The sequence below is a fragment of the Misgurnus anguillicaudatus genome, chromosome 13 (assembly GCF_027580225.2).
Source record: "Misgurnus anguillicaudatus chromosome 13, ASM2758022v2, whole genome shotgun sequence".
Lineage (NCBI taxonomy): Eukaryota > Metazoa > Chordata > Actinopteri > Cypriniformes > Cobitidae > Misgurnus > Misgurnus anguillicaudatus.
In genome coordinates this window covers 25,644,822-25,658,762 of record NC_073349.2, presented here as the reverse complement: position 1 = coordinate 25,658,762, position 13,941 = coordinate 25,644,822, and the positions used below count along the sequence as shown (strand labels likewise).

At 38.2% G+C, this 13,941-nt stretch overlaps 1 protein-coding gene across 2 annotated transcripts; it reads left to right on the top strand.

The window, feature by feature from the left end:
• Window positions 1-1,857: 1,857 nt before the first annotated feature.
• klf15 (Kruppel like factor 15) lies at window positions 1,858-12,327 on the top strand. Of its 2 annotated transcripts, none has more exons than XM_073875469.1 (3): window positions 1,858-2,017; window positions 3,653-4,814; window positions 11,346-12,327. In XM_073875469.1, exons 2-3 carry the CDS (start codon window positions 3,673-3,675, stop codon window positions 11,380-11,382), a joined length of 1,179 nt encoding a protein of 392 aa, XP_073731570.1. In that variant the 5' UTR covers window positions 1,858-2,017; window positions 3,653-3,672; the 3' UTR covers window positions 11,383-12,327. The 2 variants fall into 2 exon arrangements, with proteins under 2 accessions (XP_073731570.1, XP_055044473.2); XM_055188498.2 differs by having other exon boundaries at window positions 10,402-12,327.
• The last annotated feature ends 1,614 nt before the right edge of the window (window positions 12,328-13,941 follow it).

Below are 13,941 nucleotides of genomic sequence, written 5' to 3'. Positions count from 1 at the left end.
AGTACAAGTTTAAATCAACTTACTTTAGAGCCTTTTGGTCTCTTCTCAACTTCTACTTAGCATATAAAAGCAAGCACATGTTTTTTTTCAGCAGGCACTGAGTTAACTGCGACCGGTCTGATCCTCCAACTAAAAATACACTGTGTGACTTCATTGTGTCGCAAGTGGAAAACAACAACACCTAGCGTGTAAGCTGTTTCCAAGATTTTCCTGAACAACATGCCTTTCCTGAATGCAATACAGTATATCTTTTTACTTTTCTTTGCTGTTTGTCAAATTAAAAAGAAATAAGATTTTTACAATTACACATTGCTTTGAACTTATTAACCATGAAAAAAAATTGTGCTGGGCTAAGATTAATCATGATTAATCGCATACAAATTAAAAGTGATTTTTTGCAAATATATGTGTGTGTACTTTGTGTAATTATTATTTATATTTAAACACACACACACATACATATATTAATTTCAGATTTTTTTTATTTATTTATAATTTTTTATTTATTTATATATCATATAGAATATATAAAAATATAAATAAATATATAAACACAAGCAAATGTTTCTTAAATACATACATAAGTGTGTGTATTTATTTATATATACATAATTATTACACACAGCATACACTCATATATTATGCAAAAAATCTCTTTTATTTTGTATTCGATTAATCGCGATTAATCTTTGCCCAGCACTAAATTTTTTTGCTTTGGTTAGTTTCTTTAAGCTGCATGGTAAAAAGTTAAACCAGGGCATGCAATTATTTTGAACATATTGAACACTTTAGCTGCATGGCATTGAATATTTGAAGTTATTTAGTACATTAATTCCATATTCCATTTGATTATTTATTTAGCCTATTAGATGTGTTTATATAAGCTTAGCTTCTTTTGTGTATGTTAAAGCCCCACTAACCTAAAAAAATGCACTTTTTTGTTTCTAGCAGAAATGAGTCAATAATGTGTGTGCAGAAACATTGTAATAATCATGTAATTATACAAATCCATCTATTCTTTTTTGTGTAATACACAACAGTCACACAAAACAGGCTGTTGAGGATTCCTTTCAGTGTGATGTCACATTAATTACGCCCCACCCATGGCTCACAGACTCCACCTTATGAGTGCGTAGTTCAACCTTCTGCCATAGACACATGTTTTGATGAAGTCCAAAGTTTTGCATTTGCATTTAAAGAAACACACAAAACAGTGCGTTTTCATTGCAGCCACAAATGGCCATGTTCAACATTGTATAATGAAAGATCTGTGGTGTATTTTGAGCTAAAACTTTACAGACACATTCTGGGGATACCAGAGACCATTTTTATATTGCTAAAAAAACTATGTTAGGAGACCTTTAACATTTTAAACAATGATAAAACGTATCAACAAGTAAAATTAAAGTAAAACAAAAAAGTTTTGAGTAGACTATTTACAAAAAGCCCTCCACATTGTTTTATCAATTGTGGTAGCCCTTGCTTACAAAATGGTTGGAGACCCCTGGGTTAGAAACTGTATAATGGTCTCTGTGGGTCTGTAGTACTGGTAATGTGTTGGGTTTTTTAAGTGAGATGCTATCTGCCTGATGAAAACCTGAACACCTTTAAATCCTACTGGAACACTACCTAAAGTCATTTTGTAATGGTTTAAATGGTAAACAGCTGATAGTTTTTTTTTTCAGAAGGAAATTTAAAGCTCATCCAATGAGTCTGTTGACAGAAGAGATTCTGTAGCTGTTCTGGCTGCAGGTTCAATGACGTCAGAAGAGAAGAGCCCCGCCTCCGTTTGCAGGTCCACCAATCAGAGCGTGTCGAGCAGACGAGCCTTCAGCTGCCTTCAGCACATCTACACTTATAGACTGAGATCGTGTGACAGCAGCGTAACACTACAGAGAGAGAGTATGAGCTGCCATGAGAGCTACGCTGTCTCAAGGGCAAATATAACGACCAGAGAAGGCAAACGGATCGTATTAGAGCTTTAAAGATCAGGGATTAACACGAGTGAATTACAGGGGTAAGTTTGCATGCTTTTTCAACGATTTAGTTGAAGCTTCGCGTACTTCTGCTTGGAGATTCGCGTGCAGCATTCGCGATGACTCGTGGGGCAGTTACTGTAAAATAAATATTTTTTTGTAAAGTTTGATTTAAATAGATAAATAGGACTTTTCAAAAGTATGCAATCATAACTATTTTATAACTATAATTATTTTGCAAAAATTAGTGAAAATATAAAATGCACATATTACACCGGTCACGTGTTCTGAAGGTTTTAATTTTTTTACATTTTTAATGTTTTTTTTTACACATTACATGTTATTAAAAAAATAATAATGTAGATTAAAAACAATAAAAAATTCTAAATGTACAAATATGCTGCAGTTGTTTATTTATATTTATATTGCAGCGTGAACGCAAATTGAAATAGCCTTTTTATTTTTTTTAACTGAAAAAAAAAGAAACCACGGGAGATGAAAGTGATATTTAAAGAGTCTCGTGGTCTCCTGAGTTTCCAGTGGACACATGCTGGTGTTGACACTGAAGTCAGGGTTATTGTCGGTCAATCATCTGCAGACAGGGGGCGCCACAGTCACCTCACAGATCAAAGATCAACATTTTCAATAGCCTACTGATTCATAAACTTTTTTTATCTGACAAATGCACACTTTAATAATGTATGTGTCTAAAAGATACATTTACATGTAGATACATTAAATACAATCACAAGTTTTTGACGGTGGATTAGAAAAAATGTGTGTCTTCCAATATTTAACTAAATTCAAATATTTCAATAGAATTACACATAAAAGTCAGTAAAAGATGTAAATGACATCTGTTAATATTTGTAGTAACAGTTAAACTCCAAGCAAATGGTTATTGTCTTTTTAACCATTCAATGTCAACATTATGAATTACAAAAGTGTATTTAATTTATTTCCCACATGCACTTATCATTTCTCTTTATTACTAAGAAGTGCTGTTTTTTCATGAAAATATATATCTTTATTGTTAAAGTGTGTTGGTTACAGTTCATAAAAATGAACAACTTTGCTTTCGTGTATGGTGATAGCCTTGCAGTTGGACTTTCAGACTAATGCAAGAAAACTTCTGAGAGAAAGTCATTTATATTTATGCAATAATTTTACCTCGCACCAAATAACCCAAAATAACCGATCGTAGTTTTAGCAATGAGTCATTTCACATGACAAAGTCATTTCATGAGCTTTTTTGGCTCGAGTTTCCAATTTTCATCTGTTTCCAATCACACATGGTTTTGGTCTCACAGTGCTATCTTGTCTTCTTGCTACGCTTAGCTTTCAGCAAGACACGCTCACATCCTTAGTGTATTTTTGACGTCTACAGCCATTACAGTAAATTGTTCCCAGCGTCTCACGCATGCACAAGGGAAGGTTTGTTGGTAGCTTAATGGTTATCTGCTGCGGGGTCGCTTTCTAAAATGTTTGCATTCAGCCCCGAACTCTTGCACAGTAAAAGAGAGCCATTGAAATCAGGGTTGTACTTAGTAGTATCATTAAACACTAAAAGCTGATCTCAAGATTACTCCAGTTAAACAGACTGTATTACTGTAATGCACTTTGAATGTGCGATCTGTTGCTAATCTTAAATTTGTTTCTGTGTCACTTTTTTGAAGACCCGAATCATTTGCCAGGAATGGTGGATCACTTGCTGCTTGATGAAGATACTTTTTTCTCTTACACTTCGCTGCCAACCCGCAACCCTTCGGATATGGTGACAGACAAAGGCGTGTATCATATGCTTCCATCTCCGTTCTCAGAGGACAACCTAAGTGACTCGTCCAGTCCGCGTTCCTGCTCCAGCCCCGAGTCTCAGCTTCTCGGCTCCAGTTGCGGGAGCAACTCGAGTGGAGAAAGTCAAGATGGCCTTCTCGACTTCCTCCACTCTCAGTCTACTTTGAGCCAAAACTCCTTGACCACACTGTCTCCTATGGTCCCTCCCGTCCTTCCCATGGGTCTGTCTTGGGAGTCGCGACGGGACCGCACCACCAAAGAGGAGTGCTTCGAGTTTCCCGTTTTCCCCGGAGATCTGGACGACCATGCGGGGCTTCTCTTTCAGCCCACCCTTGAGGAAATCGAGGAGTTCTTGGAAGAGAATATGGAAGTGATGGCTTTGAAGGAAGAAGCCGGTGAGGGTCTCATGACCAGTGCTAACATCCAAGGAATTGCATCTGAACCTTGGCCCCAAAGCTCAGACCAAACGGTGCCTGTCTCAAGTGACATAATCACAGCCAACTCCGAGCCCAAAAGTGCACAATCCTCAGTAGGAGCCTCCACGAATCCTCAAAGAAAGGAGGATTCGGCGGGGAAGGTCGTGGTGATGGAGAATCCCGGCATGCCCGTGATCCTACAGCTCCAGCCCATTCAGGTTAAGCAGGAACCGAACCCTAAAACTGCACCGCAGCCTGCCTCGGACATCAAAGTAACCCAGCTCCTAGTGAACATCCAGGGTCAAACCTTCGCCTTGGTTCCACAAATGATCCCAACAGCCAGCCTTAACAGCCCCTCCTCAAAATTTGTCCGTATCGCCCCTGTGCCCATTGCTGCCAAGCCTGCTGGTCTAGGGGAGAATGGAATGGGAGACGGCCAAGGCGGGGGGCTCGTTGTCGGTGGTCACAAATTCCAGAAAAGCTCGGTAGCTGATCTTATTAAAATGCACAAGTGCACTTTCCCTGGCTGTGCCAAGATGTACACCAAGAGCAGCCACCTAAAGGCCCACTTGAGAAGACACACAGGCGAGAAACCGTTTGCGTGCACTTGGCCCGGTTGTGGTTGGAGGTGAGTGCACCATATTTGCACAGAATCTGCATGTGCAAAACTTCTCAGAAAGCTTTGGAAGACTGTAATATCTGTTATTTGTATATTACACGTATACCTCACACCTTATTCATTTGTTTATTTAATATTTTAAGTAATTTGTCCATGCATTGAGCCCTTGATAAAAGTGAGTCTCAAAACAAGTCTACACTTATAGTGCAGATACCGATTAGGTCGGTTCATACCTCATAGTATCACATGCGTCCTAACAAGACACGATGTGACGCCGCAACACGCGATTAAAGCTGTGTTTCGTGATTAATTGCGCCACTTTTACGCATTCAATATGGACACTGGAATCATATCGCGTTGCGTCTAGTGAGGACACGTGTCAAGTTTTTGCCATTTATTGTACATGTCAACTGTCATCAAAAATAATAGTACACTGTCAGAAAAAATGGTGCCTAGCTGTCACTGGGGTGGTACACTTTCAAAAAAGTATTAGTATCCCAAAGATACACATATCTTTCCCCTAAATTGTACATATTAGGACCTTTTTAAAGGATTCTGCCCCAGGGACAGCGAGTGATGGCTTTTATAAATAATACCAACTTAAATAGTGTCATTTTGTGATCTCGAATACAAAACTGTCTAGTGCAGATTATCTGTCAAGGTCTCTTTGTATCCATGACAAGTTTTCACTCCAAGTTGTAGTTATTGCGAAAACAAGTACATCACTATCTCTGTTTACCATCCATGAATGAACTTCAAACAGAGCTCTTATATGGGCACTGGCCAAATACTAAAAGTTTGACATTTTTGCAGTTTGTAGAAGTATTGAATAGGATCAGATCATGTTCATATATCCTGGATTTCTTTTAAAGAGTAGTTTGTTCACCAAAACAAAAACTAGATTTAACAACTTTGTAATAAAGCAGTAAATTTAATTCACATTGTAGTGTTGATCTGCTGTTAGGAGATTAGATAAAGTCTTTGAAGAGGGGGACTTTGGCCTGTTCACCGCTTCATTTGTTTACCTTTTGTCTATGTTCAGCTTTGGTCTCCCTGTACGGGACCTGAAAACAGTGTAAAGTGCATCAGAGCTCATGGCGAGGTCAGGACAGATAAACCTCACATTGGCTGTCAATAAAAATTGATTGTAAGAACTTCAGACAAAGTGTTTACCTACAGTAGAGAAATACAATAGAAATGGGGTTGGGTTTAATATTATGGGTCTATGTAACATAGCTACATTCCTTGATATAGTAAGATATAATCCTAGATTTAGCTATATCTCAGATTGTCAATGATCCACCCTGTTTGTCTAGTTTGTTTATGTAAGAGCCTCTAAGATTACTCAGTGCAAGTCAGCACTGTGAAAAAGCTGTATAGTCGACCGTGATAAGACTTGATTTGTAGGTCTGTTTATCAGTGACCTTGCTTATTCTTATAGCAGTTGTGTCTTCAGGCTGATCTGTGAATTTGACTGAGGTCTTTAGGAAAGGAAATGGATGTAGGAAAGAGAAGAATGCCCCATTGGCTGCCTCAAGTCAGGCCGCGGCGATGCCTCGCCAGCATTTTTGGCATTCCTACGGTGCTCCGCAAATAAAATTGTCCGAGTGACACACGCGAACCCGCGCTCATGCTCAGTTACAAGCATGCTTGAATGGAAAAACAAACTGTAGGCGTAGCGCCAAGATTCCTGGACAACCATAAAATATTTTGCACTTGCATTCTTTTAGAAAGTTTGGAAACACACCAGGACGTTTTAGGAGCTACTGTATCGTGAAAGGTTAACACCTGCAGGAAAACCATGACATGCTGTATTTGATCTGAATCATCTGATAAAGTTTACGGTATCAACACGTGCATGTAGCGGAGCGAACCACTTTCCTGTGACTCATCTTTCAATCGGGTTTCGAAACAGAAAGCACGGATTTCCAAAATGAAATGAAAGAGTTAACAGTATTTTAATGTAGTTTTACTATAAATTATATTAAGGTATTTTGCAAAGATGTCTATGTGTGAAGGTGTTAAGGAACATGCCAGAACAGCTCAGTTTGTGAGCTCTGACGTCCAACTGGGACGGGCGCCACGTCCCAACCTACCCCACAGGGCAACAATTACCCCACTACCATCTAATCCCAAAGTACTTCAAAGCCACGTTTACTCACATACCAACATATTAACTCAAGTGGTATTTCAGGACGTCATATACTTGCTAAGCATGTACTTACTTGTGACACAAAAAGTGTGCATGTAGGGTTCTTTTGCGTCCTCACTATTGAGTTTGAGACTTGTCGGTCATGTCGCTGTGCGGAGTTTATTTTTGGATTCAGCCTGAAGTTTACACGTTACTGTTAGCATGGCAGCGATTGTATGTTTCCTGTCTTAGCTTGTTGGAGGGTTTAAGGAAAGCCGAGCAGGAGAGAGACCGGTTTTTACAGCCTTGAAACGCTTTGCAGATGTCTCTGGTACATTAGAAACTGATACTGAGGCCTACGGGTTGAGCATGGGTTATAGTTTTCTCATTTTATTAGATGTTTGTTATTTTCTCATATTGTGCGTGTCTTGGTAAAAAGGTAAAAAAATGAATTTTTACTACTGATGATTTCCCAGGAGTCTCCATTACTTTGGTTCGTGCGAGGTCTCATGGCACAACTTTTCCAAGTCGATTGAGAAAAACACTTCCATATTTTTTTAACAAAACACAGTCTTGCATTTCTTCCCTTTCTGGTTTTTGGTTTAACTTTATAGTCGGTTTCAGAAAACATTAGCAATTGTCAGTGTGGTGTAAATCTTTGTGAGGAACTTGAGCACTCGGGTTAAATATAGTTGCTTATTAGATGAGCTCCAAGCTCGGTTTGCTGTATGGTACAGTATAGTGAAGACACAGGGCGAGCGATTGTTTGACGGGTTTAATTGACATTGCATGCTCCTTGTGACCGTCTATTCGACTCAAAGGCCGTGAAAGAGATTTCTCTTACTGTTACTCAGTAACTTGAGCAAGTTTTTCAACCTTTCGTCCAGTTACACAAATGGGATTTACGAGCTATCGCCATTCTTACAAAATCACACAAGTGCTGTAGGTTTATGAATATTCACATTTCTTGTCTCATAAGATGAATTTATGTGTTTACACTTACAGCCGATTCACACCGGCTGCGTGGTGTATCTGTTGCGTGTCAGTTGCATGGCGGCTGCGTCGCGTTTTCTGTGTCTGTACATACCAGAAGCGTGCCTGACGCGGCACTGACGCGCTGCTGTTGCTATAGGTGACATATATTTTGCCTGGAAACGCTTCCAAGACGCTTGCGTGTGGCGTGAAAAACGCCACCCAGCCGGTGTGAATCGGCGCTTAGTTAAAAATAAAGGTTCCTAAAGGGTTTTTTTTCAAGGTGAAGAACCTTCAAAGGATTACTTGACTTTCATTAAATAAATCCTGATAATTTACTCCCCGCTTGTCATCCAAGATGTTTATGTCTTTCTTTGTTCAGCTGAAAAGAGATTACGTTTTTTTGAGGAAAACATTTTAGGATTTTTCTCCATATACAGTAGTGGACTTCAGTGGGCCGCAACAGTTTACAGTTTCAATGCAGTTTAAATGGGACATATAATTGGATCCCCAGTGCTTCTGTCAACCTAGAAAATGTGAAAAAGATCAACCCAGTAACTTAGTTTTGGTAAATGTGAAAAAATGTGTCATTGAAATTTGGCACCCCTTGTGATGTCAGAAGGGGACAATACTGCCCCTTAATCTGCACTATCCAACCATGGCACTGCTATTTATTGCAGAAATCAGCTCATTTGCATTTTAAAGGACGCACCTAAAAACGGCACACCTTTTGCTCACACCTACAAAGTGGCAATTTTAACAATGCTATATAAATTATCTATATGATATTTTGAGCTAAAACTTCACATGCGTACTCTGGGGACACTGAAGATTTATTAAACATCTTAAAAAGTCTTGTGAAAAGTCCCCTTTAAAATTGCAGTTTTATTGTTGCTTCAAATGGCCCTAAACGATCCTAGCCGAGGCATAAGGGTCTTATTTAGCGAAATGATCAGCATTTTTGCCCAAAAAAAGTACTTTTATACCACAACCTTGCGTATTACGTAATCACGTCTAAAAGTCACGCTTTACATATGTGAAATGCACACTTGCAGTCCATTTTAAACAATAAACTGACGCAAAGACATTAATTAGCATCATTCCACATACAACAACGTCAGAACGGTCCTCTTTCTTACACTTGTAAACACTGTAGTGGTAGTTTCACATACGTCATGCGTGACCTTTCGATGTGGATACGTAATACGGAAGGTCATGATGGCGCATCACGCGGCTAGTGCAAGACGAGAACTTGTGGTTTAAAAGTACATATTGTTTATTTTTTTGGCGAAAATGACGATTGTTTCACTATATAAGACCCTTACTGTGGATTCACACCAGCCACGTTTGAGGCGTGAAATTTGCGGCTACCTCGTCTAGTTTGCCGCTTGAAAATTTTGAGTTTACTCGCTTCATTCTCGCGTAAGCGAAAGCCCTGCATGAAATTCTAGTCATCGAGACATTCACGTGGAAATTCGCGTCATGGGAGGGGCTTCTGCAACTCCACTCACGTCACTACTAGAGCAAGCTTCTGATTGGTTAACGCAGCACATTTTTCCGCAAAAGTTAAAATTTACCAACTTGCGCATTTCCCGTGGCAACGCTCAATTTGCGCCATTCGCACGAACTAGATGCGCGAATGAGACGGAATCCTTTCTACCGTGCCGCGTTAAATGACTTATTCACGCCGCGAGACTGGAAAAAGTAGTGAAAAACTATAAAAATTAAGAAAGAAATGCTTCTTTAAAGATCTTTAAAGTTTTGGGGAGAACTAAAATGGTTCTCCTATGACATCATCACTGAACCCTTTTAGAACCTTTATTTTTAGGAGTGTTTTAATTTTAATGTAATCCAGTGATATAGGACAGTGGTTCCCAAACTTTTTCAGCGTGCGGCCCCCCTTGTGTACGGTGCATTCCTTCGTGGCCCCCCAAAGAAAATTTGTGACAAAAAACTGTTCTAAAACTCAACATTTTAATAAAAAACATTCAATTATACAAAAAAGTAGCTATTTTGGTTAGTAGCCTTATTTTTTTAGGTTTAATTACACAGAATTCATGATAAATTAATGTATTTCATAAAATGTCATAAAACTGGGGCCCCCCTGGCACCATTTCGCGGCCCCCAGTTTGAAAACCACTGATATAGGATATATTCAATGAGACAGAAATGTGTTGACTTTATTCATAAATTGCATTAAAAAGTAGGCATTTATTTTCTTTTACCTGGAATGTTGTGATAATAATTGTGTACAGTAACATCAAGTACTTGTATTAAAAAGGTAAGCAGGGTAACTTTAAGTTTCACATTGACTTTAAGACACATGCCCTATTCCATATTTAACTATGGCAAAAAATCAAAAAGGCAGTTTAATTTGTAAAGATTTGCACAATGAATGTCGTTCCAAAGAAAACATTTCCATGCCACCAGGAAGCAAGGCAAATATTGAACGGGATCAGCGTACAGTCATTGATATCTGGATTCTCGTTGCAGATTCTCCCGGTCTGATGAGCTGTCACGACACCGCCGCTCTCACTCTGGAGTGAAGCCCTACCAGTGCCCCGTGTGTGAGAAGAAATTTGCTCGCAGCGATCACCTGTCCAAACACATCAAAGTCCATCGCTTTCCACGAAGCAACAGGACAGCACGAACCACACACTGACCTTACACAAACCCCCAGTCCCCGTCATGGAGAGCGAGATAGAGAGCTAGAACAAAAACGAGGGATAAAGATTCATATGTGGTACTGTGATAATTTATTAAGTGAGGTTCGGATGAACTGAAGAAGAGAACTGTTACTTGACTCGTCGGCCTCACAGATGCGTCCTACCGTAGAGTGTATTTTTGTAGCGTCCACGATTGTTTTCTATGTTTCGAGAACAAATTTAGCGTATTTTTTGTACTTTTAAGGTATGAATTGTTGATGTATTTGCTGATCATCAACATTCCTTGTTTAGTATCGCGATACGGTCGCTTTTTCGTGCCAACGTTAATCTCCCGTAAACCAAAAAACTCGGGTTCGTTCGAACTACTGATCATTGGTAGGATTGTGCCGTTATAAGCTATTGGCAAACATAGAGGCTTCGTCTGTGTACTTGTAAACTGTGAAATGCCTCTCGGTGAGACCATAGAGCGAACCAGCGAAAGTCAAATCTCGCACAATTGTTTATATGTGAACCGGCCTTCTGATCAGTATTGAAATCGATTTCCTTTTCAATTTTTTTTGTTAGATGCAAAACCTTTCCTCGTTTTTCATTTTTCATCAAAGACTTCATCTAAGATACCTTCTGGGCCTTCGTGTAATCGAAATGTTTGCAGCTGGGGCCAAGACATTTGCGGTTAGAAGATATTTTAACAGCAAAGCAATGCAAATTTCATGTTTGACTTGTGACCTGAGGAATCAAATGATCTGGTCAATGCATCTTCTGTTTGTGTAGGACTGAACTCTTCTCACCCACCTTCCTGCCTTTTTAACCTGGACTACTTCACAAACCGTCCGAACCGTGACACAAGCTTGAATGACGAAAACTGGAATTGCAAGGTGCTACAGTAACTGGCCTCCAGCTCCCTCATGCAGGTCAAATCCTCATGCTTGGGAAATGTAGTCTGGGATCCATCTGGAGTTCAAAGGAAACGTTCTTCATGGGAATTGTAGTCATGGACACAGCTTGAGAGCTGATAGGGCATGCTGACCATATGTTCACTACAGGAATGCATATAACTTGGTGGGGTGCTGATACAAAGCACTAATATTGAACAAAATGATACGACGTCTTATTTTGGAAGTGTGGAATTGAATATGCAATCTGTTCTATGCAGTCTGTTATGCCAAAACAATAGCTGACATGGAAACATCTACAATGTGAGTGCCTCAGGTGATTCATTGACTTACATTTGCTCTTTGTACTGTGCAGACGTCGTGTACAACACACAGCTAACAGGCACAACAGAGTATAGATGCATCCACATTTATAAACATGGTTCATATACAACAGGAAATCTGTTCGAAGATCTAATCAAGATGTTGTGTATGTTGAAGGTTCTTTATGGACCATACAGCCAGATGAATAACCTTTTATGCATTGCAAAAAATGATTTTCAAGAAAAAAATCTTAGTTTTTTTGTCTTGTTTTCAGTAAAAATATCTAAAAATTATAAAGTTGGGATGCTTTTTCTTGATGAGCAAAACGACCCAAGAAAATAAGTCTAGTTTTTAGACCAAAAATATCAAATTTTGTGCATAAAACAATCAAAAAAATCTGCCAATGGGGTAAGCAGAAAAATCGTGAAAATGTTTCTTAAATACTAAATTCAAGAAAAATTCAAGAAAAATTAGCATTAGCATAAAAGAAAGCAAAAATAATCTTTAAAATTGTTCTTAAATACTAAATTCAAGAAAAATTCAAGAAAAATTAGCATTAGCATAAAACAAGCAAAAAAAATCTGCCAATGGGGTAAGCAAAAAAATCTTGAACATTTTTCTTAAATACTAAATTCAAGAAAAATTAGCATTAGCATAAAACAAGCAAAAAAAATCTGCCAATGGGGTAAGCAAAAAAATCTTGAACATTTTTCTTAAATACTAAATTCAAGAAAAAATAGTTTACCCCATTGGCAGATTTTTTTGCTTGTTTTATGCACAAAATCACTTAAATTTTATATTTTTGGTCTAAAAACTAGGCTTGTTTTCTTGGGTCATTTTGCTCATAAGGCATCTTGATTTGAGAATTTTTGGATACTTCTACGGAAAACAGGAAAAAAATACTAACAATTTTCTTTCTTGAAAACCATTTTTTGCAGTGTGAACCTTTATTTTTAGAAGCACTGCAAAAAATAAAACTTTCTTACTTAGTATTTTTGTCTTGTTTTTAGTGGGGGTGTCTAAGAATTCATAAGTTAGGATGTATTTTCTTGATGAGCAGAGTGACCCAAGAAGGTGGGTCTAGTTTTTAGACAATAAATATATAATTGAAGCAAATTTTTGTGCTTAAAACGGGCAAGGAATTTGCCAATGGAATGGGAATTTTTTTCTTGAATTAAGTTTTATGAAAAAAGTAAACTTGTTTCGGGAAAAAATTTCTTGTTCCATTGGCGGATTTTTTGCTTGTTTTAAGCACTAATTTACTTAAGTCTAGTTTTTAGACATAAAATATAAACTTTATTTTCTTAGGTCATTTTGCTCATTAAGAAAATAGGTCTTGATTTGGGAATTTTTGGATATTTTTACTGAAAACAAGACAAAAATACTAAGTAAGAAAGTCATTTTTTGCAGTGTAGTATCAATTTGCTGTCCAGCTCAAAACCTTTACAATTGTTGTGGTCAGGAAACCTGATGTTGGATCAGATATTCCATTCTATTCTTAAAAATAAAGGTGCGTCTTCACAGTGATGCCATAGAAGAACCATTTTGGCGTCTTTTGCGCGCTCAAGTTTGTTATTTCAAATGTAGGTGTGCGGTATGCGCGCCAATGGAAGCGACGGGGTGTGATGCGCTTGTTTTTTTCACACCCGTCCGCACAGCATCGAGTTAAAAACATTACAACTTTTCAGAATGCCCCAATACTGAAAAATATTATTGATTGAATTTAATCATTTTTTTTTTAAGGTAAGTGGTTGCAATCAATTTATTTAAGCTACATTTAAACAAAAGTTTTATATTTTACTTTATTAATCTTTTTTGTTTAAATGTATCTTAAAGAGACACAAGGCAGCATTTTTATGTTAATAAATCATCTTCGTAAGTCTGTATATGGTTAAATGACTCATTACATGACGAATGAAGACTCTCTCGCCCGCCCCTACCGTCTGTAGGAAGAATACCCCACTTGCAAGTTCGCTGTATCCACCCGGTGTCCTTCAGTCTCGTAAAGTCTCAGATATAGAAAGCATTTACTCCCAGACACTAGGGGGAGCTAGTAGAGAAATAATACTCAGACTTGCCTTGTGTCCCTTTAAATGTAGCGTTTTTAGGCGCGACATGTGAATGACCCCTTAAAGAACTATTTCTTTCATACGTTTTTGATCTAAAAATCC

Coding starts and splice junctions, on each gene's coding strand:
- klf15 (XM_055188498.2), top strand. CDS start 3,673: ATGGTGGATCACTTGCTGCTTGATGAAGATACTTTTTTCTCTTACACT. Junction 4,815..10,401: donor TGGCCCGGTTGTGGTTGGAG/GTGAGTGCACCA, acceptor TTCTCGTTGCAG/ATTCTCCCGGTCTGATGAGC.